This window comes from Idiotropiscis lumnitzeri, chromosome 20 (assembly GCF_059441095.1).
Source record: "Idiotropiscis lumnitzeri isolate Australia: NSW breed Sydney's pygmy pipehorse chromosome 20, RoL_Ilum_1.0, whole genome shotgun sequence".
Classification (NCBI taxonomy): domain Eukaryota; kingdom Metazoa; phylum Chordata; class Actinopteri; order Syngnathiformes; family Syngnathidae; genus Idiotropiscis; species Idiotropiscis lumnitzeri.
In genome coordinates, this window is record NC_142410.1 from 2,070,841 (window position 1) to 2,098,435 (window position 27,595).

The 27,595-nt window shown below is 39.2% G+C and overlaps 1 protein-coding gene across 2 annotated transcripts in view; it reads right to left on the bottom strand.

Moving 5' to 3' along the window:
• jmjd1cb (jumonji domain containing 1Cb) overlaps positions 1-27,595 on the bottom strand; it is a 121,415-nt gene that overhangs the window by 12,737 nt on the left and 81,083 nt on the right. For both annotated transcript variants that reach the window (XM_088284258.1, XM_088284259.1), the window contains 14 exons: positions 22,305-22,418; positions 15,010-15,115; positions 14,774-14,898; positions 14,486-14,629; positions 11,768-11,809; positions 10,545-10,815; positions 9,439-9,984; positions 9,017-9,356; positions 6,642-7,590; positions 6,364-6,552; positions 5,987-6,159; positions 5,711-5,873; positions 2,131-4,480; positions 330-531 (listed from right to left, as the gene is read on the bottom strand). In XM_088284258.1, coding sequence (XP_088140384.1) covers positions 330-531; positions 2,131-4,480; positions 5,711-5,873; positions 5,987-6,159; positions 6,364-6,552; positions 6,642-7,590; positions 9,017-9,356; positions 9,439-9,984; positions 10,545-10,815; positions 11,768-11,809; positions 14,486-14,629; positions 14,774-14,898; positions 15,010-15,115; positions 22,305-22,418 — 5,714 coding nt within the window. The remainder of the gene's footprint in view (positions 1-329; positions 532-2,130; positions 4,481-5,710; positions 5,874-5,986; positions 6,160-6,363; positions 6,553-6,641; positions 7,591-9,016; positions 9,357-9,438; positions 9,985-10,544; positions 10,816-11,767; positions 11,810-14,485; positions 14,630-14,773; positions 14,899-15,009; positions 15,116-22,304; positions 22,419-27,595) is intronic.

Below are 27,595 nucleotides of genomic sequence, written 5' to 3' on the forward strand. Positions count from 1 at the left end.
TATTAGATATATTATGCATTACATTATATATTACAAGTATTACTAATTGCTGAAAGATCCTGTCAATGGAATTCAACGATATCTTTCCATATACATTATAGGCAAATACGTATGTGCATATTTGATTGACAGTTGAAAGTTGAGGGGCAAGTTTTTAGCCCGTTCAGTGGACAATACTTTCTACAATGGTGTAGGGTGGATTTGTGCCAATATCCTGCATTACACGTAAGTGTTACTTTATTTTATTTCAATATATTTGTTTTTTTTTATTATTAATTCAAAGGAATCGATATTGTTTGTGAAACCAAAACATTACTATCTAAACTTACCTTCTGAAATAGTAGAAACGACAAAATACAGGAGAATGTGCTGCCTCTTCGCCTTTCTTGCTGCGGATAACTCTACACTCTCGACACTTTTGCAAATTGGGTCCGATTTCCGAACAAGAATCATCCTGAAGGAAAGACTCCCCCGTCTGCTTAAGCTTCTTCACCTTGCGCCAGTCCTTCAGGACAGAACGTGGGATCCCATCTGGGAAGAATAGATAGATATTGCCACATCAGGAAAAATCTCTGCATATAAAGAGCATCTCAAGTAAAAAAAAATACAATAGATGATCTCAGAGTAGATGTTTTCCACTAAGTAAAAGGAAGACTTTTAGCTCATTTGTGGCCACTTCTCCCAATATCCGAGTACGATGGGTGGATTGCACCCGCAAAATTGTTTTTTTTTTTTTCAATAAAATAACCTTGGTATATAGTGTTGTTCATGACAATTTCTTCACAGATTGAAAACCACAGAAGGGTAGCCACTCTCTGTGACATTAGCATTATCCTGACAGGTATTTTTCCCATTACAGGTATTTTGTCCTTTCTACGTTCAAGCTAGGTGCCCCCCTTATTTACACGTTGATTGATCTTGATTGCATAATGTTATGGAAGGTAACAGATCAGCTACGGGGATCAGTATTTTGGTTAAAATTCACCCTGTGGGATAATTTTGAGAAAGAGGTCAAATCTACCATGGAACATAAAATGATTGAGATATTTAAAAAGTTCTTATGAGGGGGAAAAATGAAAAGCAATCTCTAATATTATGTGTAGAAGTTTGATGTCATGTAGGAGGCATCAATTTATTTAGATTAAGGAAAGTGGGAAAAGGAACTAAAATTGCAAATAACTGAAGATGAATGGCTGTGAATTTGTAAAACACATTGCACATCCACAAGCATAAGGAACTGGAAAGAATTTAATTAGAAAAACATGGTCGTATTATTTTCTAACTAAAAAAAATGAGGAAAGAAATGGTAGCTATCCAAAATCCATGCCGGAGAGAATATGGAAACATGGATGGACAATGCATATGTATTATGATTTTGCCATGGATTACAAGTATATTGGGACAAAATATGGCATGCTTTAAAACGGGAGGTATTTTATTTTGTGAGTTTAACACGGGCAGAAGGAGGACGAGAATCTTGTTAAACTGCTTTTGTCACAGCGACTAAAAAAGTAATCACAGAACTATGGTATAAAATGGACACCCCCTACCCATACTAGAGAAAAGAGGGGAGCGCAAAATATTTTCTTCTTTTTTGGGGGGTCCTTGGTAGTGGGCGGAAACAAAAACTAACTGCGAAGCACTGAAATAAAAGTAGCATGTAGTGTGAGAGCCAAAAATGAACTGAACAGAAATTAAAGAACGATTAACATTCCCTAAAGTGTCTCTGCTTTGAAGATCCACCCAATGACAAAACCAAACAAGCTAGTGACGTATTGGTTCGCGGCATTCGGTTTATTAATAACATTCCTCCCTGACGTGTGTCAATTTTTATTTAATTTACGGGAACTTAAAATTTTTTTCTGGTTTGAAGAAAGAGCGACATTGCACGACTAAAATATGAAAAGTTCATGTTCCCCGGCAATCAGTCAGTGTCATGCCTATGCCCATGTTGGTTGATTTTTCACATTGTGCCTTGGCAAGCTTAAATGAACTGCGCTGTTTGGTGTTAAGGTAACCTGTTTGCAACATAATCTAAAGGTTGAAAAGCTGTCAAAGCGGAATAAAAATAGAAACAATAAAAATAGCAACAAGAGAGAACTGTCATTTAATATAGAGTATTAGACTTACTGCTACTGGCCAGTTTGAGTTTGGTCTTCTCTTTAGCAGATCGAAAGATGCCGTTGGGTTTCACATCGTCCTCGTCCTTTTCATTGTCACCTTTTTTCTTGGCCATATCATTTTGTTTCTTCTTGTAGGTTGGTTTGGGCTGCCGCTTAGCTCTGCCCTCCATCTTGCTCTCGCTGGCATCAGAGTCGTCTCCCCCACTCTCTGAAGCCGACTCGTATGTTCGTTTGCTTCCTCGCCTTAGTGAAGAGATTGTTTTCCTTTCCTCCCCAACTGTTGCTCCAGCTGTCTTCTCCTCAGAGAGCTTCTCCCGTTCTCCTTTGCTTGCAGCGTCCTTGCTCAGTTCCACCTCATTGGATGTGGATGCACTGAGATTGACGGTACATGGTTTTATCATTTCTGTCATTGTTGTGGTGTTGCTGATGCTGTGCGATTTCTCAGATTTAGCACTAACTGAGCTTACAGTAGCAGTCGTGTTCCTATCCTCCTCAGAGTGCCGCGTTAACCAGGCTTTTTTCAGTTTGTGGTAATTACTGGCCTGCACACTACTTGTTGGAGCAGAAGACTGGCCATTGTGCAGGGGACTTGATTTTCCTGGTGTTGTTCTGCCGCTTGTTGAGCTGCTGCTACTGCTGTCTGCTGAAGATGAGGTTTGGCTAGAGGCAGGTGGGGGAGTGGAGTTGTGAGTTTTGTCGATGGGCTCCACCATTGCAGTTGAGTATCCAGTTGTGGCAGACATGGAAGTAGTGCAGATTTTCGATTGGGCTGCTGCCAACGCAGCTTTGTGCTTCTTGAGGTGAACAAAAGAGGGTGAGTAAGCCTGACCGGTTCCGGAACAGGGACTAGGTCTTGGGGATAGATTAAGGTTGGGTTGTGGTGCAACAGATTGACAAGGAGGAGGAAAAGATCCTCCTGGAGATGAGGTACGTGATACAACCCCCACCTGCTGCTCTCCTGGCCCCTGATGAGATGACACACAGTAAGCCAGCTCAGGAGTAGCTGCTTCACATCTACTCTGTATTGAAGGAGAAATAGCAGTCCTGTGAATAGAGTTTGTGGTGCAGGCTCCCACAGGCCCCTGCATGGCACGAATTGAGTTCTTTTTATATTGGATGTACATGTCGTCCAGGTTGGAGTTGGGTTGAATAACTCTATTAGCTCCATGATCTCTGAAGCTCTCAACCATTTTTTGACTCCCTAAAGATAAATCCTTGGGGACCATAGCACCAGATTTGTTTGCAGGATTGTCAAACTTTATGGACGTTGGTGGACGTACAATGACAGATGCCATTGCAGCCTGGGGCTTATCTCTTGGCACTCCTATCTCTCCAAAGAAGAGAGCTCTTCTGTCTTGACTGGCTCTCCACCCACCTGATGATGTCATATTCTCCACACCGACAGCTGAGGCAACAATGGCAGTATTTCCATGACCTTTTACATCCCTGAGTTCCGGCAGTAGTGTGGGAGGCTTTTGTTGCTCGACAGATGTTTTGCTGCCAGCTGCTGCTAAGGTAACTGGCTGGATAGGTGTGAGAGTCGGTGGGGATAGACGTCCGCCGTAGCCAGCTCTCTCCCTTTCCTTCTCCCGTTCCTTTTCTCGCTCTCTGTCTGCAGCCTCTTTACGTTCAAGCGCATGCTGAGTGGGTGGATGGAAGACGGGTGCTCTGTGAAGAGACGGCATTGCCCTGAGGTTGTGTTGCTGCTGCTGAGGGTGGTGGTGGTGAAGATGGGGGTGGTGGTTAGACATTGTAGATGAAGATGTAGAGGAGGGAGGGGAAATAGCAGGGCTGCAGCGCTCCATCCTTTCGACACCTGTGTGGTGTTGATGTTGGACTAGCGTAGCCTGCTGGCTGAGCTGCTCAGTAATTTTCCCTGCAAGACCCTCGCCACCCTCTGGATGGTGCTTAATTAGGGGAGGTGGCCTAGAGATGGAGACTTTGGCGTTGTAGTTGCCAAGCGACAAAGCACTCTGACTTGAAACAGCTGCTCCAATACTGGCCACAACCCCTTGAGCTCCGACTGACACCTTCTTATAATAAGAGCTGAGCTCTTTGGAAGGGTACAGTCTTGGGGGCTCATTTATAACACTGTTGGACAAAGTGGTAAAATAGTTGCTCTTTTCTGGTTGGATAATATGGGGGTGTGCGTGGCCCGCCTTTGGGCTAAGGGAAGCAAGAGCTGGTATCCTGACAGGAAAAGTGGGATCTCTTGTTCTCTCTCTGTCCCTGTCAATTCCAGGTTCACTTGAGCGTTGAATTTTGGCAGTGAAAGGGGCCACTTCGATGCTCTCCTTCAGGATTTGACGATTCTCTTCTTTGTACTTATTGGCTCGATCCGCTGACTGAACAGCATCCTTGGAAAAAAAATTTTTTTTAGTGTAGTTTGTGAATTTAACACAGGACAGGTTTCTAAGCAGAGTGCATATAGGTGGTATGTAGCCATATGGTCAGATTAATTCACTAATAAAAGAAACAGAGGTATGTTTTTTTATACCTAATATTAGCAGTAATTAATTTAGAGGTAAAGAAAGAGGACATCATATACTGTGTGTGCAACTATTTTACGCTTGTAGAATAATTTACAAGGTGAAAATATTCCAGTATTCTTTGTGTGTATTGTTTGTGAATACGACAGACGAATTCCAACCCAAGTGCATAATTTGAATATCAAGGACTGCATGCTAACTTTCTTCCAATGTTTAAACAAATTGCTTGTGTTTAAAGCACTATCAATATATGCCCTGCTTCTCTACAACTTTGCAGTGTGGAAAATACCGTCAGCTTTAGTGCTGTCATCCGTGTTATATTGACATTTAAAGTGAAGACTTTGTTTGTGCCGCTTCTGTTCTATACCTTGGCCTTTGTGGGGACAATGCGATTCATGCGTGTATAATAGAATTGGCAAAAAGCGTTATATAAAAGTAATATAACTCGTTTAAAACAGAGTAGAAAAACATTGGGGCTGTCAAAGTTAAAGCATTAACTCAAACGCACGAAAAATAATTAAACTGTTAACTCAGTTGTATTTACTTCTTGTAGCAACTGACATCTGCTCACGGTGCAGTCAAACTTAAGATGAGAATTACTTTCGCAAAGACGAACTTTTAGGTAGTTTCACTTTAAAAATGTGTCCGACGACTCATTGGAGAAATCACTTTTCGAAGCCAAATTCAAATACCAAATTAGTTGTACGTCTTTGGTGTATCGTTCAACTGTAAAATACAGGAAAATAATTGTATTCAAAGATCAAAGGAAGCTATTAGAACAGCCTGAGTAGAAATATACTGACATATTTTTTCTACATTAATTCCAAGGTTTTACTCAAGTAAATATTGGTAATTTTTTTAATTTTATTAATTTCATCAATTTATTAATCATGATCAATCATGTAAATGTTTGCGATTAATTAGTTATAATTTTTACCCGCTTGACAGCACTAAAAAATATGTATGCCCAAGTCATGAGCCATACTCTAATGGGATGCTAATTGAAAAATAAAGTCAGTATTGTTCCTAATAACATCACTCGTCACTAAACTGATTTCAAGTTTGCCGGCAATTAATTTGTATTTGAGAGTGGTATACCTGTGTATTAGCCAGGCGTGCCTTGCTGTGGGGGTCCAAGTAGAGGCGGTGAAGCTGTGCATCTTTACTAGTGATGCTCCTGTTACCATCTGTTGGTTCTTGTTTCAGCTGGGCCAACGTCAAAGTTCTTATTGGATCCACAAAGCCTCTCTTATCCACATCTCTAAAAAAGAAAAGTAAGATGTAAAAAGGTTTCCTATACTTTATTCAATGCTGAACAGTGCTTTTCCCATAATGGCACGTCATGACAAAAGCAAAAGGATTAACTTGACTTACTCTTTACGAATGTCCACGCTGATCTTTGTCAGTGGTGGGCTGGCATGTGTGTGGATTTTAACACAGGGGCCGTGGGGATCAGCACTGGCTGGTCGCACAGGCACGTGACTCAGCAAACCCAAACTGTCACTTGCACTGCCAACAGCTTGGTGCAACCATGGGCTGGCTGTGTTCTGCACATAGAAATTGCATTGCAAAATAAAGAATCAGAATGTAAATTCAAAAATAAGAATTCTTGATGTTTACATTTTAGGTGTGAAAATTACGAAACAAAAAAAGTAATTAATAATACCATAATGCTCCCAATGCAAAGGTAACCCTCCCTTTGAAAGAAAAACTCAATCAATCATACAGACATTCGACAAAAGTCCAAATACCTTTCGGAGAGACACCTCAGAATTAACAGCAACTGGATTTTCAGGGTGAACCCATTTAGCTGTGGGAGGTAGGTTGAGCCCTTGTTGGTAGGAACTTGGTGTTCCATTGGGATACTGCCAAATGATGGGATAGAGGCCCAAACCTGCAGCTCCAGTATGAGGCTGGGTGAGCAGAGGAGGGGCCTGACCCTGAAAACATGCAAAAGGGATTTAGTTGACCAATGGAAAGCTTGTGGGTGAAAACAAATAACATCAAATCTATGTCCCTTGAGGCAGACCTGTAGGAACTGCTGCTGGTGTGCAGCTCCAGTGTGAGGTAGGGCAAGGTGACCTAAACCTCCTGGGGAGTCCAGCTGTGGGTGCCCCCCCAGGAGAGATGCTGTGTGAGGAGGAGGCATAGCTGAGAGAACCCCACGGGGAAGGAGATGTGGGTGTGGTAAGGCAGAGGTGTGAGGGGGAGCAAGCAGGTGAGAGGCAGCATGTGGGTGGGACGAAGGGGTGAGGCAAGGGGAATGGGTAGATGGCGAGTGGAGGCCGTGTAGGTGAGGATGGAGATAAGCCGCCACGTGATTAGAGGAGACGGTGGCGGAAGAAGAGTTTTCATTGTCTGAGCAGATCAGAGCTGGGTCCCTGTAAACAGTGAATGTCTCATTCTTATCGATAATTAGAGGGCTCTTGTTGCTGCTGATTGTACAGCCCCCACCTGACTCTGAGTGAGCTGGTATTGGCTTAAAACCAGATCGAGGCGGCTCAGTTGTTTCTACTTTATTGGACAAACAACCTGATGGTGGGGGGGAGGTATTACAGTATCTTGGCATTTTATGTTTAGAGACCTCTGGAGAGGTATTGGGTTTAGGTTTTGAGATATCCACTAAGCCTAAGTGGGGCTTAGACTTGATATGGTCTGCTGGACTCGTGCTCTGGTACGGATGGCTCTGAGAGTTGTTGGGGTGCTGGGCTTTTTGTTTAATGGAGTCTAGGGGGGCTGGGTTAGGGTTCATTTTGGTTTTTGTCACATCAGTGGAAAGGACTGTGTTCATCTTGTCAGGATGTAGCTGATGCGGTTTGCTTTGCTCCTCAGATAACGATGGACTCTTGATGCCAGATGTGTAGTGTTGTTGTTGCTGTGTATGCTGCTCTTGATGATGTCGATGAAGAAAAGGATGGGGAATGACTGATTTTTCCTTGTCTATCAGCGTCATATTATCAGCCATTGATGTGACAGGTCTGAAAAAACACAAGAAGAATTTCAAATGTATATACAGTATAATTATATATATCATCGTCTATTTATCTTAGCTTGCCATAAAAAAAGTCATAAAAAACATTGAAAATAAACATTTAATTGAGCCTGGGACACAAAAATCACTGGTTGCAAGAATGTTGTGCTTCTAAATAAAGTATTATGAAGAGAAATAATCCAGTTTTCATTTGCAATTGATATTCTGCTGTGGAACTGAATTAAATATTTGTACATTTATTCTTTAACAATGTGATAAAACTTCAAACAGTAAGTTCAGCTTTGATGAGACCTCAGCAAATCTTGTGAGACCGCATCCAAGGCGACCTGTACACTATGTTCCTGGCAGCCATGGTGGCCTTATTTCAGGTCGCCTGGTAAAAAAACGTCATGAGACAATGGAGTGGATGATGGGCAAGTGTGACAGGCCGTGATTGCCGTGGATGAAAATATACCAGAAATCATATGAAGTTAGCTGACATTGTATTCGTGATGGTCTTAAGGAGATGGACTCTATTTCTTAATTATATTTTCTTTATTTTCTATGAGAATTTTTTTTTTTTGAACAAACAAATATCTTGCCATAAATTATGTTCAACCTCAGAGGTTCCACTGTATTGCAATGTTTTAATATGAATAAGAAAATAGAAATTGAATAAAAAACTGAATCTTTTAGTATCCTCCTATTGATGCTGTTAAGTAGGGTTAGCCATCGTTTTAATTCAGAAGATTCCAGTTCTTCGATTTGATTCCGGTTGCAAACAATTCCCAATTGCAATTCTTAACAAGAAAAAAAATATAAAGAGTTATTTTTGGACAGATCGTATTAACTTCTCTGCTGCTGCGTATGCTATAAGCTAAATATTAGCTTTACTGTTATATGCTCACTGTTATAGTACCAGCATAACTTGTTGGCTCAATGTTGGCATTAGATGTACTCAGCCAATTCTGAATTAAGATCCGGAGTCGCACCAGTCCGCTGGGCCTACCTGAGGAGAATCCCCGTCTCTGCGAAAGGTGACCGCTACAACTATGGAGTCCCAGCGGGCGACGCAGCTGGGGAGATTCACGCAAAGGGCGTGCTGCACGTCCAGAGACGCTACCGCGGCCTGCGCGTACTGACCGAGAGGACCAGCCAGTGGGGACGAGCTATCATACACCCGCACTGCAGCTTCTGTGAAAGGAGGGGCTACAACCCGCGTGCACACATTTTCTGTTCTTCCTTCTTCATTTGTGTTTCTTTTACGCGGCTAATTAGGGATGGAAATTTATCACCGACATTTTAAAATCAGAACGATTGCTGGAGAATTGGAATAATGGTCGTAGTTCCACTCGATGCCCAACCCCACCATTAAGTAATTACACTATAATAAGTTACCCAAACAACTAAAACACATTCCATTCTGTTCTCACCTGATAACCTCAGAAGAAGAAAACTCTATTTTGTTATTTAAGCTCCTGCCGGCTGTCACGCCACCTCCTATTAGAGCCTGCTGCATGGCAGGGTCAATTTCTGTCCTTCGGCCACTTTCCGAGGGTGAAGGTGAAGGGGGGACTGGAGGCGAGGAGACGGGGGATGGATGCAAGGTGAGGTAAGGTGAGAGAGCCGTGGACTCTGCCTTCTGCGAGGCGAGCAGAGCGGACACAGCCTCTGAACTCTCTTGATGCACGGTGGCCTGCGCATCATCTGTGATGTCAATCACGCCACTGCCATGGAGGTGGGACGAGGAAGGTGTCTGACATCGAGAAGAGACTAAAAAAAAATAAAAAATACAAGAGATCAATGAGTTATATCATCAGATAGTTGAGCGCTGATATAAAAAAGTACACTTTACCTTTCACAGTGTTTTTGCTACTCTCTATTATAGTAGCCTGGATAGTGTCAGACATAAGAGTCATCTGTTGCCGTGGAGATTGTGTGATCTGCGTCACTGCCACCAATTCCTCCTCCTCTTTTGTGATCATTTTGCTTGTTTCCGTAACAGCCTTCTTGCTGTCCTCCGTAGATTGAAGATCCGCCCATGGGGACAGGCAACCAATGTGAGATGAGGAATCATTAATTTTGGCAGCCGGCATTAGTGTCTTCTCCTCGTCCTCCATTTTTGAAACATTTGATTTCACATCACCGCTGCGAGTCTTTAATTCATTCTCAGAGTTTGGCTCTGAGGAGGAAGAGGAGGAAGAGGACGAGGAGGATGACGATGAGGACGACGAAGAGGAGCATGACGAATGGGCCGTCCTCTTGTGCGGGTTTTCAGAGTCACTGCTCTCTGAGAAGTCAGATGTCATGTCTGTCTTCAGTCTCTTTAGACCAGCCTTCTTCTCATCATCCTCACCCTTTCTGCGTTTGTTTACTGCCTGTTTGGCCTTTGACTTAGAGTCTACGGGAAGAAAAATAAATAAATTCAGTATTCATTTTTCAGACAAAAATCAAATAATATCAGAGCACCTCTCTTGGCATCTATAGAAGGGCTGCACGATATGTCGAATATAGCAATTTTTACTGTGATATTTAACTGAAGAAATGAAATTTCTATTATATGATGAAAGATATTTTTTTTCATTCAACAAAATAAGCGAGCTCAACGTATTCTTAACTCGTTAATTGTATTTTAAACTATAAATAAAGTTGTATTGTATTGTATAGTATTGTACTGCATATAATGCCCAACTATTTAAGTTGGCGTCCGACTGATTAAATTTGGATAAAAGCATACAATTCCTTAAAAAAATAATTCCATGTGCCATTATCGCGATATCGATAATTTCTTGATATATTGTGCAGCCCTGATCAATAGTTCATAGCAGTCCTTGAAATCTACATTTCACCATTTTCTAAAGTAATTTCAGATTTTTTTTCACATGCAAACAGAGAGAGAGAGAGAGAGCGAGAGAAAGACGTCAGAAAGAAAAAAGAGGCTTGTCAGGGGGAGAGCCTCACCTTTGCCGACAGCTTCTTCTCTCCTGTCCCTGTCCTCCTCGGCAACGCTGCTATCTGATCCTTTTCTACGGGATGAGCGAGAGTTGCGCTGTTCTCTCTGTTCCCGTCCGTTGCCACCAGGAGAATGGTGCGATTGGCTGGATGTTTGGTGGCTTTGCAGTGATTGACTCTGCTGTTGGGAGGCCAGTGCCCCTTGGGAACCTTTTGTGTTGGGGCCCGATGATGTCATAATCGGACGGGGGCTGTTTGCTTGGGCTCGCGTGTAATGACTCTGTAAGAATGAAAGAGTGGCAAAGGCAGAGTTCAGAAATATCCGAAATAGCCACGAAAGTATAACTTCAGATAGGACGATATTTGAAACACCTCTAAATTGTAGTAATACATTTAGTAAATTGGGTACTATTAAGTCCCTTTCTGTCCAGAACAGAAATCAGCCACTATCTTTGTGACTCCATCAGCCAGTGATGATATTTCGAGAATAACAAAAGCTCCTTTGAAACTTTAGATTTTTGCATGATACTGATCAGTTTGAAGGTACTGCACTTTCTCTCGTCAGACATCTTGCCAAAATTGTTTTGCTTGTGAGTCAATGTTTGTGCAATCATTGCCAATTGTGACATTTGCCATGATGTCACTCATTGTGTGTACATGGCAATCATTTCTGAGCAAAGCACTTTCTGATCTGCCTCGAAAGCTATGAGCAACATTTGAGTACAGATTTAGAGAGCAGGTTATTTTTTTGGATAAACTGTCATTCATTAATCAACACGAAAAAAGCTTCAGGGTCAAACAATGAAAAGTGAACATTTGGTCATGTTCTGGATGTACGCTGTGCCAAAGCACACATAGTCCTTATATTCGTGTTTTGTATTTACTGTAGCTAAAGTAGGTGAATTCATGCTAGGTAAATCTCATTTTTTCCAAAATCACAACAACAGGACTCTGACTTAAGGACTAACACTGAACTTTATTGCTGTTGTCGGGCTACTGGACAATTAAATGTAATACCACAAGAAACACATTTACCCAAAGCGTTAAGAGGACCGTTTGGAAGTGTAAACCCTAAATTACCTTGTATTGCCACCATAGGTATACAGACAGCAAAGGATAAAGCTAGCTGTGGCAACAGTGTACCTCCCGAATGAAGTCAACAAAGCTCATGTGTGAGCATGGAGATGGACGCAAAGAGCTTTGGGGGTTGTGATGGTGAATGGGTCGGGTACCTGAGTGTTGCCAGTGGTCCCGCTGGGTCTCCCTCCCGCCATCTTTAACATGTAAATAAAGTAAAAAAAAACACACAGACAAACAAATAGAGTGAAATAAGGCAAAAGAAAATGTGGGACAAAGACTTTGTTAAGACAGTGAAAACAATGATTCACTGGCCAAGTGTTTAATAGAAAGGTAAACGAATTAACTAAACAACATGTCATTTGTGATTGAACATGAGTGCTGTTTTTGGTATACATTTTATACTCTTAGTCTTTTGGTCGAAAATACTTGTTAATCTTCCCCACATTTTAGTTCAGTCTTAGTCAACGGAAACTCAAAACTATTTTACAATCAGTAGTAATTAATATTTCATAAATAAAAAATTATATTACAGTCATATTTTTTACAAATAATACAAAAAAATACAAAAATACTAGATTAACAGTCTTAACTATAAAACAAGCAAAACAAAAATACGATAGCTTATTAACATCCACTCTTTAGCTTTTTGATCATTCTCGAAAAATGGCGACGATTGCTACAATTTGGTTTGTCTCCTGTTTTTTTTCATGTGCAGGAACAGAAACCGGTCACATGAGCTAGTGAATTGACTTTTGCTAAACTAACTTTAGCTTGAAGCTACCTAGCAGCCAAAGCATTAATGTGAAAAACTTACTTAATCTTACTTTGAAAGCTGATTGTCGAGTAACATTACATCTCGCTGGCGTCGAGTCAAAATCTTTTAAGTATGTTCAACAATTTGCTTCATGAAAGAGAGGAAGCGATTTTCAACACTTCACTTTAAATTGGTCAATTATATGTAAAAGTGACGCCAAACAGGTGTGGACTGACAAATAGTAAACATTTTTGGGAAAAAAAATGCAATTTTATTATGTGTGTTTTATTGTTGCATATTTATGTTGAAGTGCTCTTATTTCCAAAGGTGGGCATCAATCTGTCACTAACAGACGCCTGTTTTGCTATGTAATGATGGGAAACTTACGGGCTAAGCGCTAACAGAAAAGGGTTTTCGTTTGGCGAGACCTTCTCTGTCCATCGCTGATGGACTCCCGTTTCGACGACTGACGGAAACACGCGCGGATAAGAAAAGGGTAACCCTAAAAAATTGTCCTCACCCGTCCGTCTTTGGAGGCCGGGGTATGAAAGGATAGAATTATTTTTAGTTGTGATCTGTTTTTTCTGCTGTCTTCATGGCTAAAAATAATCAAAAGGATTGGATAGTGTACAACCACTTCTTTACTCAATTTTTTCCCGACATGAACGGCCTCACTTAGACACCTCTCTAACTTTTTTTTTCCTCACGTGCTTATCAACTGCACCTCAACAGAGCAATTGAAATGCACAGATTGACACAAATTGTGTCGAGAATGTTTTACCCCAAAAAGAATATAATTGGCCCCAATAAACAGTGTAAAATGTGAGAGTGAAACTCAGTGTAAAATGTACTCAGAAAATTTTCCGCTGAATATTTTACTCTCCTTAGTGGGACCAAAAGTTTTTTCGAGTAAAATGTACTCAGCGAAATTTCCTGAGTCGGAGCAAATATTTAAACAGGAGAGAAAGTAAATAGATACTCAAACACATTATAATATGCAGTGTGTTAATAAAATAAAAAATACCAAATGAAAATACTAATTGGCTGCTAAATCATATGTTACAGTCTATTAATTGACAGCTAAATCATATAAATGTCTAATAAGACAAGATTATTATCTGCACAAAGAGGCCTGCGGCTGAGGCTGGGACATAGGACACGGTTCTGGGTTACTAGCTGAGCATTAACCCTTTGGAATTACAGTGGAAGCTCACTGTACGGATTCATTCTTTGACGCCCTTTGCAAAACTTTTGCAAATCAAGGTAATGTTTCCATTGAAGTGAAAAGTAACTTTATTGTGAAGAAATAACACTGTTGAGGCCATTCCTTGAACAAATGAGCTCTGGGACAACCTCAAGCGGCAGAACATTACAAAGCGGAATAGTGTAAAATTCCTCTGGAAATATTCAGTTGACGATCACGCTGCACAAAAAAAAAAAAAAAAACATTAATCTGTTCTAATGCCTCACATACTTCTTGCACGTGGCAATGTGATGTTTGTTGAGTAAAAACATGGAAACATAATTGCTGGCCTAGCCTCAATTTTCCTCTGCTTGAGGATGAGATCACATTTTATGACCAATGAATGCGAAAATCCAAAAATAATAATAATAATAATTATTATTATTATTCCGAAGGGCTCACACACTTTCTCTCGCAACTATATACATACAGCACATAATACGTGGTCTGGAGCCGATCCCAGCTAACTAAGGCCAAGAGGCAGGATACCCCCTGACCTGGTCAAGCGTCAATTGCAGAGCACATACTGTACAGGTAGAACAACATTCATTTACTTGTGGCAAATCAGCGTACGGGGAGAACACACAAACCCCACACAGGAAGCAGACCTGACCTAAGATTTCAACCAACTGTGAAACCACATGCCACAGGGTGAGGCACGAGACGGAATCATATTCAGCTTTGATACGGGTGTTGATAAAGGTGCCGTTTCAAGTTTTTTTCTCCACTTTAGTTTGTTTAGCTATGATGGAGGTTTTCCGTTTATTAAGTGCAAGTCATGCACATGTTTGTGTACACTATAATAGGTTTTGATCTTTTAACATTTTTTGACTGAGACTGTTTTAATATACTAAACAGCTTTGGTCTACTCACATGGGCAGAGTTGTTGTTTTGACTGGATCGCGACCTTCGTCTGGAGGTAATGCCGATGTTTTCTCCTTTCAGTAGCGAGTGAACCACATCATCCAGAAAGGTCATCTGGATCATGGATGGATCCACATTCTGAGGCTCGAGCACCTAGAAATAACAATGTAGACCTGAATGACTGCTCAAATGTGATGTTTTTTTTTTTTTGATGAGATGCTCATCTGGAACACGGGTTGCAAGTGGAGGTGGAATGATAACCAGTATAGAAAATGGATGGATGGACGTGAGTGTTACCTGATCATTCATAACGACCATGTTTCGGCTAAAGAGGTCGTGATGTGTAATGATGCCCGTGAACCACTGGGTGGCCGAGTCTTGTCTGTAGACACGCACACGGTAGCCATTCAATGAATAGGGTCCTGAAATGGACAAAAAGTGTGTTCAAGAATCATTTAGCGGAAAAGAGAGAATATCATTCGTTCTTGTGGCACAATTTTTTTATGAATCGAGCACACATTTTTCAATCTTACCTTGCATAAAAATTTCCTGCACTTTCTGGTCTTTGAGCCAACCCTTCAGTTCCTCATGAAGTTGAGGATTATCTCTTAACACTGGAATCTGACTGTCCACCTCATCCTGAAAGATGAAAAAAACATTGTATGCCAGTGTGTCGAAAACACATAAGGAACATAGTCTACTCTATACATTAAATGGAAATTAATAATTAAAATGTATTAAAGACCAACAAAATGCATCTATAAATGATATATATATATATATATATATATATATATATATATATATATATATATATATATATATATATATATATAATATATATATACATATATATATATATATATATACATAAATTAATACAGCATAATATATATTATATTCTTCTATTATGCAAGCCACTTATACCAAAGATCTGAGCACGTTTGTGAGTAGAGTCATTTAAAGCAGGATTTCTCAATTTTTTTTTATTGTGTTTTTCCCTTCTGATGTGATTTTAGAAAACTATATAGTACCATACTAATTACTTCAGCATACAAATGCATAACAATCAGGAACTAAAAAATCCATTCTCAAAAGTTGAGCTTGAATGATAAATCAAACATAAAACAAGAGAGATGGGCAAGTTTATCGAACACACTGAGTGGCCCATTGATTATTTTTACAATTTCTGAAGCAAAAAAAACAAATCAATAAAATGGGGGAATTTATTTTTGCAAACCCCAAATATTCTTTCAAAAAAATGCTGATGACAATTTATTATAAGCTAAATGTAGGGTATAAGGAGAAAAAAAGTGGGAAAACTGAAAAAAAAAAACACATTTTCAAATATTGAAAAAAAAGTAAATAAAAAAAACAATTGCAAATACGCAAATTTGCTGTTGAAATTTGCATTGACTGAAGATTTAAGATGTAATATCACCGTTCACCACTAGATGACAGAAATGGCTTGTTTGCCCTTATACCATATACTGCAACATTAGGTGGCCTAATATTTTTTGGGAGGATTTGGGATAACATGCATGACACACACAGTACCTTAACAATTTTAGTGAGTTTTATTTAGTGAAAAATACACAAAAATGACACATAATTATTGCAAGAGAGCCCTTTGCACTGCAGTGAGAAGGTAGGATCACAGTATGTGGTTATTTTCTTATTTGCTTCAAGCACTTTGTTGCTGAGTCGTGGCAGCAATTTTTTTTATTCATGCATGTTTTATGAAAAATGTAATATATTAAGTGCATGTATTTTACGCATATGGATGTATTTTGTCCATATGTAAAATGACATTTTTTGTCAAACATCTAGTTTGGAAGTGTGTGGTGCCCGGATAACACTGATTGTGACAATTAAGTTGCCCAATAGCAATATCAACGTTCACACCAAAACTGTTATGTCTTGTTTATAATATATAGTCAATTGTCGTATGAATGTAACCACAAACAATTCAAGCTTTTCATGAAAATATTTGCCAAACTGTGCATTTAAATAAAATTGTTGACAAAGGAAAACATTAGTTTATCCATTAACATTAACAATGCATCTACATTTAATGGTGCCATAATAAAGACACTGACACACTTACACCAAAGAACTCAGAGTCAAAAAGAAAACCAAACCACATTTACCACATAGAGATTTGTTGTGCACATGATTCCATTGTGGCTACTTTGGAAAGGCATTCCGGTTTTATGAATAATGGTGAATCATGGGTGATGAAAAATACTGATATGAAATCAAAGTTCATTGATTTCCTAGTAATCTGTAGCTATCTACATACACATGGACACGGCTGGAAAATTCTGAGCATAAAGGGCTAAATTTGCGATATTAACCATACCCGATTTGTTTTTGCATTTCATACGCAACGCAAAGATGTAAGATTAAAACAAACAAATGATGGATTCAAACAAAATTGAGGTTTCTGATTGGTGATGGGCAGGTCCATACAGTAGTTGGACAATTCAGAGCGAAAATGTGAAAAATTGCCATAAAAGCCAAGCCAAGTCGTATTTGTAAAACAAAATTAGCTTTTTCAGGCAGTTCGCATAACAACAAAAAGCTGTAGAACGCAAGAACGGGCTGGGAGGATGCGAGTGGCAAGAAGAACAGATTAGGCCAAGTCTGGCTTTCATTTCACCCTCCAGTGTCTCTCCCTCTGCAGTGTTCTACTTTTTCATCTTTGTTCAGCTCTAATTTAAAACCAAGCATACACACTAAAAATAGCATGCTGGAATGTAGCCTTGTGGTAGTCGGCATCCTATACATATATTTTGTGCACTTTTACAGTTTGTTGTTGCAAAGTTAACCTATTCAGAGCCAGTTCTAATTCTCCACCATAACACAAGACTATTATTTGCCTGAATTGAAGTGATAAAATTCACGTTTGATGTCTATTTCTTTGGCAGAACGATGTTTTATGTTGAATCTGTTTTACAAGCAGTGATGCAACATATTGATTTTCCCAAGCAGAGCCGTGCCAAGACTCTGGCTGGTCAATCAGAGTCAATTGGCAATTGTCCGACCTGAATAAAAGAATCAATCATCTGAAATGGTCTGCCAACTTGCAAATCAAGTCTACTTTCTTTCAAGGTTATAATGTTTTATTACTGGCGTGGAGAAGAATTTGAATGTGGTCGAAATCACAGTACAATGGTAAAGTAAGTGACCTACCTATGAGCTCGTACCTGCACATGTACTTGTCCAGTCAATTGTCATGCACTTGTCATTTGAGACTATGATAAAAGCCGTCAATCTTAGTAAATCGTGCATTTTAGTGCTATTTGGAACTTCATTTAATCAGGCCCAATACCGGCAGCCCTACTTAAACCAATTGTTTTGTTTTAACAAGTGATAAAAGCTCCACACAGCGTCAAACATAAAATGTGTCCACGTCAGTCTTTGCAAGTAACAAAACTGAACTTTCTGCATGTGGTATTTTCTAACCATGGGAAAACACAATCATACAATGAAATAGTTCTGAGTGTTTCCTCCCCGTACGCAACCAACGCAGTTGTGCGTGGAACCAGGGTGTCACCTACCTGAAGTACATTTATTAGTGAAGATAATCATTATTGAAGTATCCGTGATGCCGGTAACACATTACTCTACTGGTCACTTTTTAAGGGTAACTTGTAATTTAACAGGTTACTATTTCCAATATACAGCAGTTTCAAAATCTGCATGCATTACCGAGTAGTGACCAGAATTTAAATGAAATGAATGAAATGATATTAGGCACGCTGTAATGAAAAGGTGCCTTGCCTCAAAAACAGGATAATATTAGGCCTGATAACATATCTTCTGAGTTATTTGTATTTATCGATCAAACTGTCCCTTTTTTTTAGCTACAGTCTATGTAGCGTTGATGAAAATACCCTGTGAATTTTCTCATCCATATATGTTATTTTGATGTGTAGTTATTTATCACACCTCTTTTAACCACAACTTTGATGCTGCTAGTTATTAATAATGAAGGTGAGCGATTGAAACTGTCAAACGTGTGGTTACATCTCTCAAAGGTTGGTGGTGAAAATTAATGTTGCCACAAGTGGAATCCATGGTAAAAAAGGGAGAAGCACAAACAAGCTTAAAAACATTTAGAAAATGTGCATATGACCAACACAGATAAGCTTTTTGCAGTTCAACTGCATGTTTTCTTCTACGCTAAAAAAAAATTTTATATAGAAATATTTTTTTGTCTTTGCGGAGCAGTTCGTGAATCACTTTATTTGAGGAGCAACTTTCTAGCTTTTGTGGAGCATTATTTATTTATTTATTTTTGCAGGTTAATCTCAAGCAATAGATTTCTTAACCTTAAAATATGTCAATATAGTAAAAAATGAACAATTGTTTTTCTTTCTTTCGAGAATCAACTGTTCTTAGTTCTTAAATTCACATTGTGTACAGCGGCAAACTTTATTTTCTTGTCTAAAAGCAATGCTAAATTGATTAAAAAATATTTCTGTATCCTAACTTTGAGAACATTTATTGTGTATATTGTAAAAACTCAGGACTCTATTATGAAAACAAATGAATAGCAATACAGATCAATGACAACTATTTCATACTATATTAATATACTATTTGATGATTCTAAACCTAATAACTTTCCTGTTTTGGTGTTCTCTGCTTTAACGTGGTTCCACCCAGACATCTTTGAAAAGTGTAATCAATCACTCAAGCACTTAACTCATTCACTACCAGCCGAGTAAAAAAAAAAAAAAAAAAAAAAAAAAGGATCTTTGACGTCTTTACCCGTCAATGGCATTAAATGAGTTAATTGCAGTGTAAACCTCGATACTCCAAGGCAACATAATAACCAGAGCAAAGCTACCAGAAGTTATAGTTGACAGTGTCAAAATATGTTTCGACTTTATTCCATTAAAATACAGCATAAATCCAACAGAGGAGTTCACCTGCCCTGAAGACCATTGAGCTGTTTCAGTAAATGAATGATCTGTATTCATACATTAACAGATGACTGCTCAACTTGAAGCATGAGCAGTTCATGCCTGAGCCACAGACCACAATCAAAACAAATCCTCTGGACTCTCAAGGTTTACTGATGATGAGACCTAATGCGGTATCATATTGAAATTTGTTCAGATGTTAGGCATGGACTTCTATTGCTAACATTGTTACTCTCAGTGTACTGACAAATTGAAAACAGCTGCTAGGAACAGAGAAAAAAATAGAATATGTACTTTGGGGTCTGTTTTTCAACTCAGCGTGAGTGTGTGGTGAGTGTGTATGCGTGTGTGCGTGCGTGTGTGTGTGCACGCTTGGTTAAATCATTGAGTCAGCAGTAAGAGTTTGTATTCTCTACCCCCATTTGCTCACATCACATGCATGTGCGTGCGCGCACACACATACACTCACACACGCACAAACGCACACACGCACGTACGCACACCCACACATACAAGCAAGGCACTCACTCTCCTCTTGCTAAATCACCGCTGCCCACTACACAGAGCTGCCTATTCTGGAGACCTTTGAACCCCTCAGAGCTGTAAAAACAGTCCTTCTCTTACTCACTCTCTCTGTTACACACGCACACACACCCCAATGAAACTGTGGCCACACCCCTCTCTGTTTTTCCAGTTGCTCAGGAAGACTGGAGCAAGGAATTACAAGGGAGGGGGCTACAATCTGTTTGGCATAAACTGTACAATGAAGTCAGTGTTGAAGAGGTCAACCCGGCCTGCTGCTTTAACGTGTGTGGAAGAGCGAGCCTGAAAGTGTCAGGAAGAGAGTAAGAGTCCCACTTCATTTATTTCAGATTGCTGGAGTCATTGCTTACAGTATGTGAATGGCTCAAATTGTAGTATTGTGTATTATGGTGGCAATCTGTATTACCACATTTTTCAGACGAAAAGTAATACTTTGTTTGGCTGGTCCGCCTATTTATTGTGAGGTGCAACTTGTTATATGGGTGATTCTCACAAACTGCGGTCCTTTACAGTCAATCACCAGATTTCACTGATTACGATATTGCAGACATACTGTACAGACGAAATAAAGAAATTGAATTAGATTTGCGTTGTTGTATGTGTGTGAATGTATTTTGAGCTGTGAAAAACAGCGGCGGTGGCCACTCCCTCTTCGTGACATGACAACACACCCATGTAATTAGGAGGCCTTTAAATGCTGTACATATGCTGCATCAGCTTCAAAAATAGTTGTTACCAAGAAACAGGAAGCAAGTCAATGCAACACAATACCGTTTAATCGAGCCTGCCGCTGATCCTAATGGACTAATACGTCGCCACTCCACCCAAGAAAAAAAAATCGGTGCGGCTCATCACCCCGTGTCTCCAGTAGGTGGCACTCACAATATACTACTTGTAACTTACTGTATATTTGCACCACGACTTTAGTAAGTTGAAACTGAATATCCATGGGTTTGGTGCAAAATATTTAAATTTTTTTATTCAAACTTTTTTTTTTTTAATTCTATGACTACCAAGGGACCAGTGTGTAAAGCATGGGTTCCAATTTATAGGTAATGAATGTTAAAAAAAAAAATAGATCAAAAACTTATTTCACGCTGTTTGCATGCACTATATCTTTAGAGTAATCTTGCGTATGAGTCGACAGGATTTGAACAGCGCACAATTAAGCTTCAGGCATTATGTATTTTGCAAAGACAACGCTGATCATTTGTTGGTGGCTACCATACGTCACAACTAAATGCTGCGTAAATGTTTTTCAACTGAATATTTCTGTATGAAGGCAGTGATATAATTTATATATATATATATATATATATATATATAATATATTTATTATTTATTTATTTGACTTTTTTGAAACTTTTTTTTCTTTGATCAGTGCATGATGCTAAGATAACTTGTTAAGCATTCGAAAAAGTGGCATTAATGTACCAAAAGTATTAGCCAACTGCCAAAAGCAAGTACATGAAGATGAAGAAGCATGTGGTTTCAGCCACAACAAGGATTTCCAGCACCAAAAGACGCATTAACTGACCAGAATTCTATCTTTGACCACAATGTGACCTGGAATTCAAGTTGAGGTACACCATTTTAAACCAAAAAGAAAAACGTTTCCGTTGTTTGCTACCGTCAACACTGTGTGTTCAGAAATTCACTATGATGCCCCAGCATTACTCTGAGAGTGTGTGTGTGTGAGTGTGAGTGTTTAGAGAGGCACGGTGTGCCCAACTGCGATTCATTTCCGAACGCAACCTTTATTATAAACAGGGGTGCAGATACTGTAAGCTGTGCACAGGTGCGCATTCGTAGTGAAATGTGCGCACCAGATTTGAGTGCCTGGGTGCACATTTGTTTTCCAAGCATTTTACAATTCAGTGACTGTGGACAGTGCAGCCCACTTTCAAAAAGTTGAATCCAAGTCAGTAGCCATAAAGATTCGAGGGTTGACTTCAGAATAAAAGATTACATCATTGCATTAATCGTAGGCTTTTTTTTAAAGTTGGCATTGTGGCGCATTGCATAATATGAACAATGTTGTGGTGGCCAGCTTGACCAATGCGGGCTCAGACCGCTGCGAGATTCGAGGGATGGCGCAGTGGACAAACGCGGAAACACCGCAGCTTCAACAAATTATGTATTTATGTGACAGCAACCTGTGGTGCAAAAAAGATTGGGCACCACACAGACAGATAGATATGTGTGCGATATGTGTGTTGGTCAGATGTTATGTCGGTGGCCATAATTCTCAAAGATGAATGAAACAATTTACTACAAAAGGTTATCCTGTAGTGCATGTTTATTGATGAGTTTGCCAATTAGTAATTAATTGTTGAATGATTATTATTTACCTGGTATGGTTGGTAGGCTGAATGGTCAGATAAGAAGTCCAGATGTCGATCTAGTAAGAATTCCACCGCTGTTACTGATGACAACAGGCTCTTACCCACCACTGGCTTAAACGCCTGCACAGGAAAGGGGAAAAAGATACACAATTTGGTCACTAATCAAACAACAAAATAGATGACAATTAATGTAATAGGCAATACGTAATTTTTTTATGTGATATATTTTGTGATTTGACGAGTGTGAATGACATAGCGCGATGCCCTGTATGGTACGCTAACATATTGTTTTGTCTACTATAGATCACGGAGGCATTAGTCAGTGAACTGCCGTTTATCAACAATCAAAACAGTTTTCGTGTGCCCAAAGCTGACATCCAAAAGCATGAACACAAACGCTACCCCAAAGTCTTGCCTTTATGAACACTGACATAGCAGCAATCAAAGTAACACAACATTACCTATTTGCCGCAAGCCCTTAAAGGGGATGTCAACCCAAACATTTTCTTGACAATAATAAGTTCTATGTGCCTTGGTTAGTCGATACATGGCATTCTGAATAACATTGCATTTGTGGAGTATCAGTTAAACAGCAAAATCAACCCATAGCCATCTCAGAGCGCGACCATTTTAATTGACACTTTCTGTCGAGTGAAAATTACATCACAGAAGCTCAGGTAACAACCAATCATAGCTCACATTTTTTCTTAAGCTGAGTCACAAATAAAACACATCATATACCTAGGTCGTTACAAGAGGCAGTGCTAAAAAAATATTCCTCTAATCGTTGAGTTTTGTTTTTTCTTTTAATACATGTGCAATATATGTGTTATGTAGCACGGTGCATTTTCCTGAATGTACTCATCTGGTTTTACTACTTTCAACATTTAAAAAATAAGGTGAGAAGCGTGAAATATGTTTACAGGCGTTTCTTTTTGTAGTTTAGCAACTTTGCATAGTGTTTAATTTTTGGTTGTATTTTAAAATACACTAAACATTTACAGCAAAACATTTTAAGGGCACAGTATGACCTGCAATTTCTATTGCTCCAACATTCATAAACATGTCAGGAATGCTGGAACAAGCTGCAAAGTTAAAAGATGACTGTACGATCCTCTTAATTGTCTTTATTATTAATTTGTATATACCTGAAATAATTCAAGCGGTAAGCAAATGATTGCTATATAAGAGCAACTGCTTGGTGGTGCAATTTGCAGCAAACTTCCTATGATCCGATTAATCGACCAATCGCAACTACTATTGGTGATTAGTCGACTAGAATAATAATCGTTTGTGGCAGCCTGAACAAAAACTAAGTAGCATTATTATGAGAATGAGGATTAGAGAAGACGCAATGATGAAATCACTGAAGGCCAAATGTCAGTTTAAAATAATGAACTAGACGGCACAGCGAATAATAGAAATTACATCTCTTCAAAACAAGCAAAGCACAAATTGAGACATGAAGAGTCACAGTAAAAAGAAAGCTGGATGAGGAAGGGAGTGAGAGAAGGATCTCCAGAGTGATGAATAAATGAATGAAAAGAGGAAGTCTGACAGTTCAAAGGCAGCACACTCACTTTGATGCTGCATATTTAATACGCACACTCCATCAATCAAAGAGAACACAGCAGGAGTATTTTCTCTTCATAGCTACTCAGTAAACGGTACCGTAAAATTATAAATGACAAGGAAATCAAACTCAGTTTTCAACAACTTGTAATGAACACTAATTTTAAATCAATAAGTCATTTGACATAAGAAACCATACTTATCTTGAGGTCATCGAGTTCATTTAAATGTTTCTTATACCAGCATCCTTTGTGCGTTCAGACATGCGCCGTTCGGTCTTGGCACCAACCAAAAATAACGACAATGGGAGTATGACAAAGTCAACTATGACACTTATTGGTGTTACGGGATTTGTTGGATTTAGCACACTGATTTGATAAGTACAGGAGGACCGCGGGTTACAAACAATTTCTGTTCCGACGCTGGTTCGTCCGCGTGAGTCGGCATTAATGGTTTAATACGCCCTAAATCTCTGAATAAGTATCCGATGTTCTCGCCGTTCTCCGACCTTTCAATGATATCCAGCTTCATTTCCTTATAATCGCTTTCCTTTTGGCTGGGCCAGCAATGCTAGAAGATCCTGCTTTCGTTCTTTTTTACACACGCACTATGAAGCTGGAGACAAAATGGTGGACGAGAACCGGGTGTCAAAAAGTTGAAATGTTGAAAGGTCGAGTAGTTTTTAAACTGTTGTATTGTCTTGAGTACTATGCGCGTGATAGGGCAAATTTGACGACTTCTGATTGGTTGGTTGCAGTTTTGCGTGTGCCGTTTGTGCTAACATCTAACTTCTAGAGTGCAGGATCTACCAGCTATCTCACGAGTTGCAATATTTTCAGAATGGAGGAAAAGCGAATGGATGGATAGACAAAGATTCACAGGCTCTCTTTTGAGCATTTTTGCGGACAAAGACATCCAGCTCAATTTTGAATCGGCAACAAGGAACAATCACGTACCAGTTTATTACTGTCGAGCTAAACACTCTTGCACTACACGTTTACTCACCACCTACAAAGCCCCAAGTATTCATAAAAACAAGAGTGAGGATTTCCCCCAAATAAAGTATTTTCAAAGCTATTGTAAGGCACAGTAATATTCACATTTTGGCTAATAACACTGTGCTTGTATATAGGAACATTAATTGTGCTGCACTAATGATTAAAATAAAATGTATTGAACGTTAAAAAAATGTGGCTGAATAAATATATTAAAAGACGTAGAGTGTAGAAGATTAGATGCAAATGTATAAATAAATCACTGACTTACATTCTCTAATATTAAACAATGAATTTTTTCCTGCAGTATTTTGATTTACAGCTGTTATGGATGGAGCTGTTGAAGAAGTTTCCAATGCGGGGACAAATGTGAGCTCTCCATCAGACCACCAGGTTCGCTTGTGTCAGTAAGACATTTCACATACAAAAAGTTGGGGGGCAATTACATTATCTGTTATTAATTTTGTGTTTCTATTTCCATAGGAACATGCACAAGGGATAGGACATCGATGAGCAGATGGATCCGTATTGTGCTTCACATGCTGTCTAACCATCATTGGCTCTGTGCCTAACTCATTGCGAAAGTTGGGCTTTTTTTTTTTTTTTTACTTCTTAATTAGACCTCAAACCACATAAAACTCCTCCGCGGCATCAACAAGAAAGCTGTCGTGCGTTGTGTGCAAGTGGAAGTTCCGCTAACACACGCACGCGTTTCTTCGAATCAAATTTCTCACAGTGGCCGCCTACATTTCTGATTAACGTGGTACAAATTTTGAGCTGTATTTATGATACCGACAGTATTTATGGTATTTGAGAGTCTATTCAAGTAAATTTAAACATGACAACAACAAAAAAAACCTCACACTCTGAGGCAGACGTGCTAACCAGTCCACCCACCATGCCGTGAAGTGTGATGAAGTGATATAGAGAAGTGATGTTATACCTGCTATTCGATTATGTGCCAGGGTCACGTTTTAAATATATATATATATATATTTAATATATATATATATATATATATACACACACACACAATATCTATGGTTGCTATGGCCATTTTGAGAAATAATTAATGAAGTAACATTATAGGCGTCAAAATTCAGGTTATTATAAAAGATGTTATCAAGAAGCACTAGCATATTCTGTCGGCTGTAAACAAGCACTAGTTTGCTTAACTGTTACTGATGTACTTTGTCTAGTAATCACTTATTTTCATGAGCTTTGGTTAAATTTTTCCCTTTGAGATGCTGGGAAATTAAAACAGATCTTATGGAGAGCATTTTTGGAAAAATCTGAAATTTGACATTTTGGACCAAATTTTTGTGATGCCTGATTTTGCGAAAACACATCACACATACAGGTGACAAAATGTAAATATAACCATTTGAGGCCAGGAACGGATTCACTGGATTGCAATTAATTTCAATGGGAACAATTTCCTCGGTGTATGAAACCTTTGAGTCACAAACCATGTCACATTTCTTAAGTTGAGGTAACACTGTACAATAATATATCAACTTGAAACGTCACCGTGTGTTGCATTTTTTTGTCAACTGAGAGCCATCATGTGTCAGTAACACAACACCTCCCCTTACATATGTGAAGTGAAATATGGTTTATTAATGTTGTTTTACCACATAAATGCTGCATAATAACCATTTTATACCTATATACACGCGTTAGTAGATGTCTGTGTTTATGTGTTGTGAGAATTTGCACAGGCTGCATCTATGTGTTATGAGAATTTGCACAGGCTACATCTATGTGTTATGAGAATTTGCACAGGTTGTATCTACGTGTTATGAGAACGGGAATAATTGGAAAGAATTCGTACAGGGCCTAAGCACCAGGAATGTCTGACTCATGTGAAAAGGTACAGTCGATAACGAAAAGGGAGTGAGGATTGGCAGAGGCCAAAGTTGTGCGAAGGGCCATGCGAACCATCAAAGCGCACTCGAACGGGAGGGGTTGGGATGAAATATTGGCTATAAGAATGTGACGGAGGCAAAACGAAAGTAGAGTCGGCTGAGGGTTTTACGCGCGGACGCCCAGCATCGTATTTTTTGCTCGCATTACTGAGGACGCCGGGGCTCTCCGTCCTTCCAGCACACGGTAATGAGATTTATGTCTTGCATGTAATCTATGAGCTGAAATACAATTGTTGCTTGCTTGCTTGCTTGCTTGTACACTTTATACTGTGGGTTAAATAAAATGTGCCGCTTGTTTAACGCAGTGAAGTGTTTGTTGTCCATGTAAGTCGCCGACGATCCGCGATCCTGAAGTTAATAATAAGTCATAGCAATTGATCATGAGTTGTGACTATTATATTATTTGATACTGTAATTGATTGTAAGCAGTGTCTACTCAAGGGCTCACGCTTGTCTGATTGGACATAACAGACAGCTTAACCCATTGTAGCCTGGCGATTGGGCATCAGTCTCGCTACTAGTCACTCTTATTGATGCTGTAATTGATCATAAGCAGTATCAGAAATTGTTTCAAAACAATATGTCATCACTCTCATTTGAGTAACATTCCTTCTACTATGAGATGAGGTGGAAATGCAAACAACCTGAGCCACAAGAACTTTGTATTATCACGAAATTGATCTTATCAGGAACTAATTGTTCCTTGGTTTGTTGGTGGAAAAGTGGCGAACATACTATACATTGTAATTATATCTGTTTTATTGGTGAATATTTTTTTTAATTCAATGTCATAATGTTGACG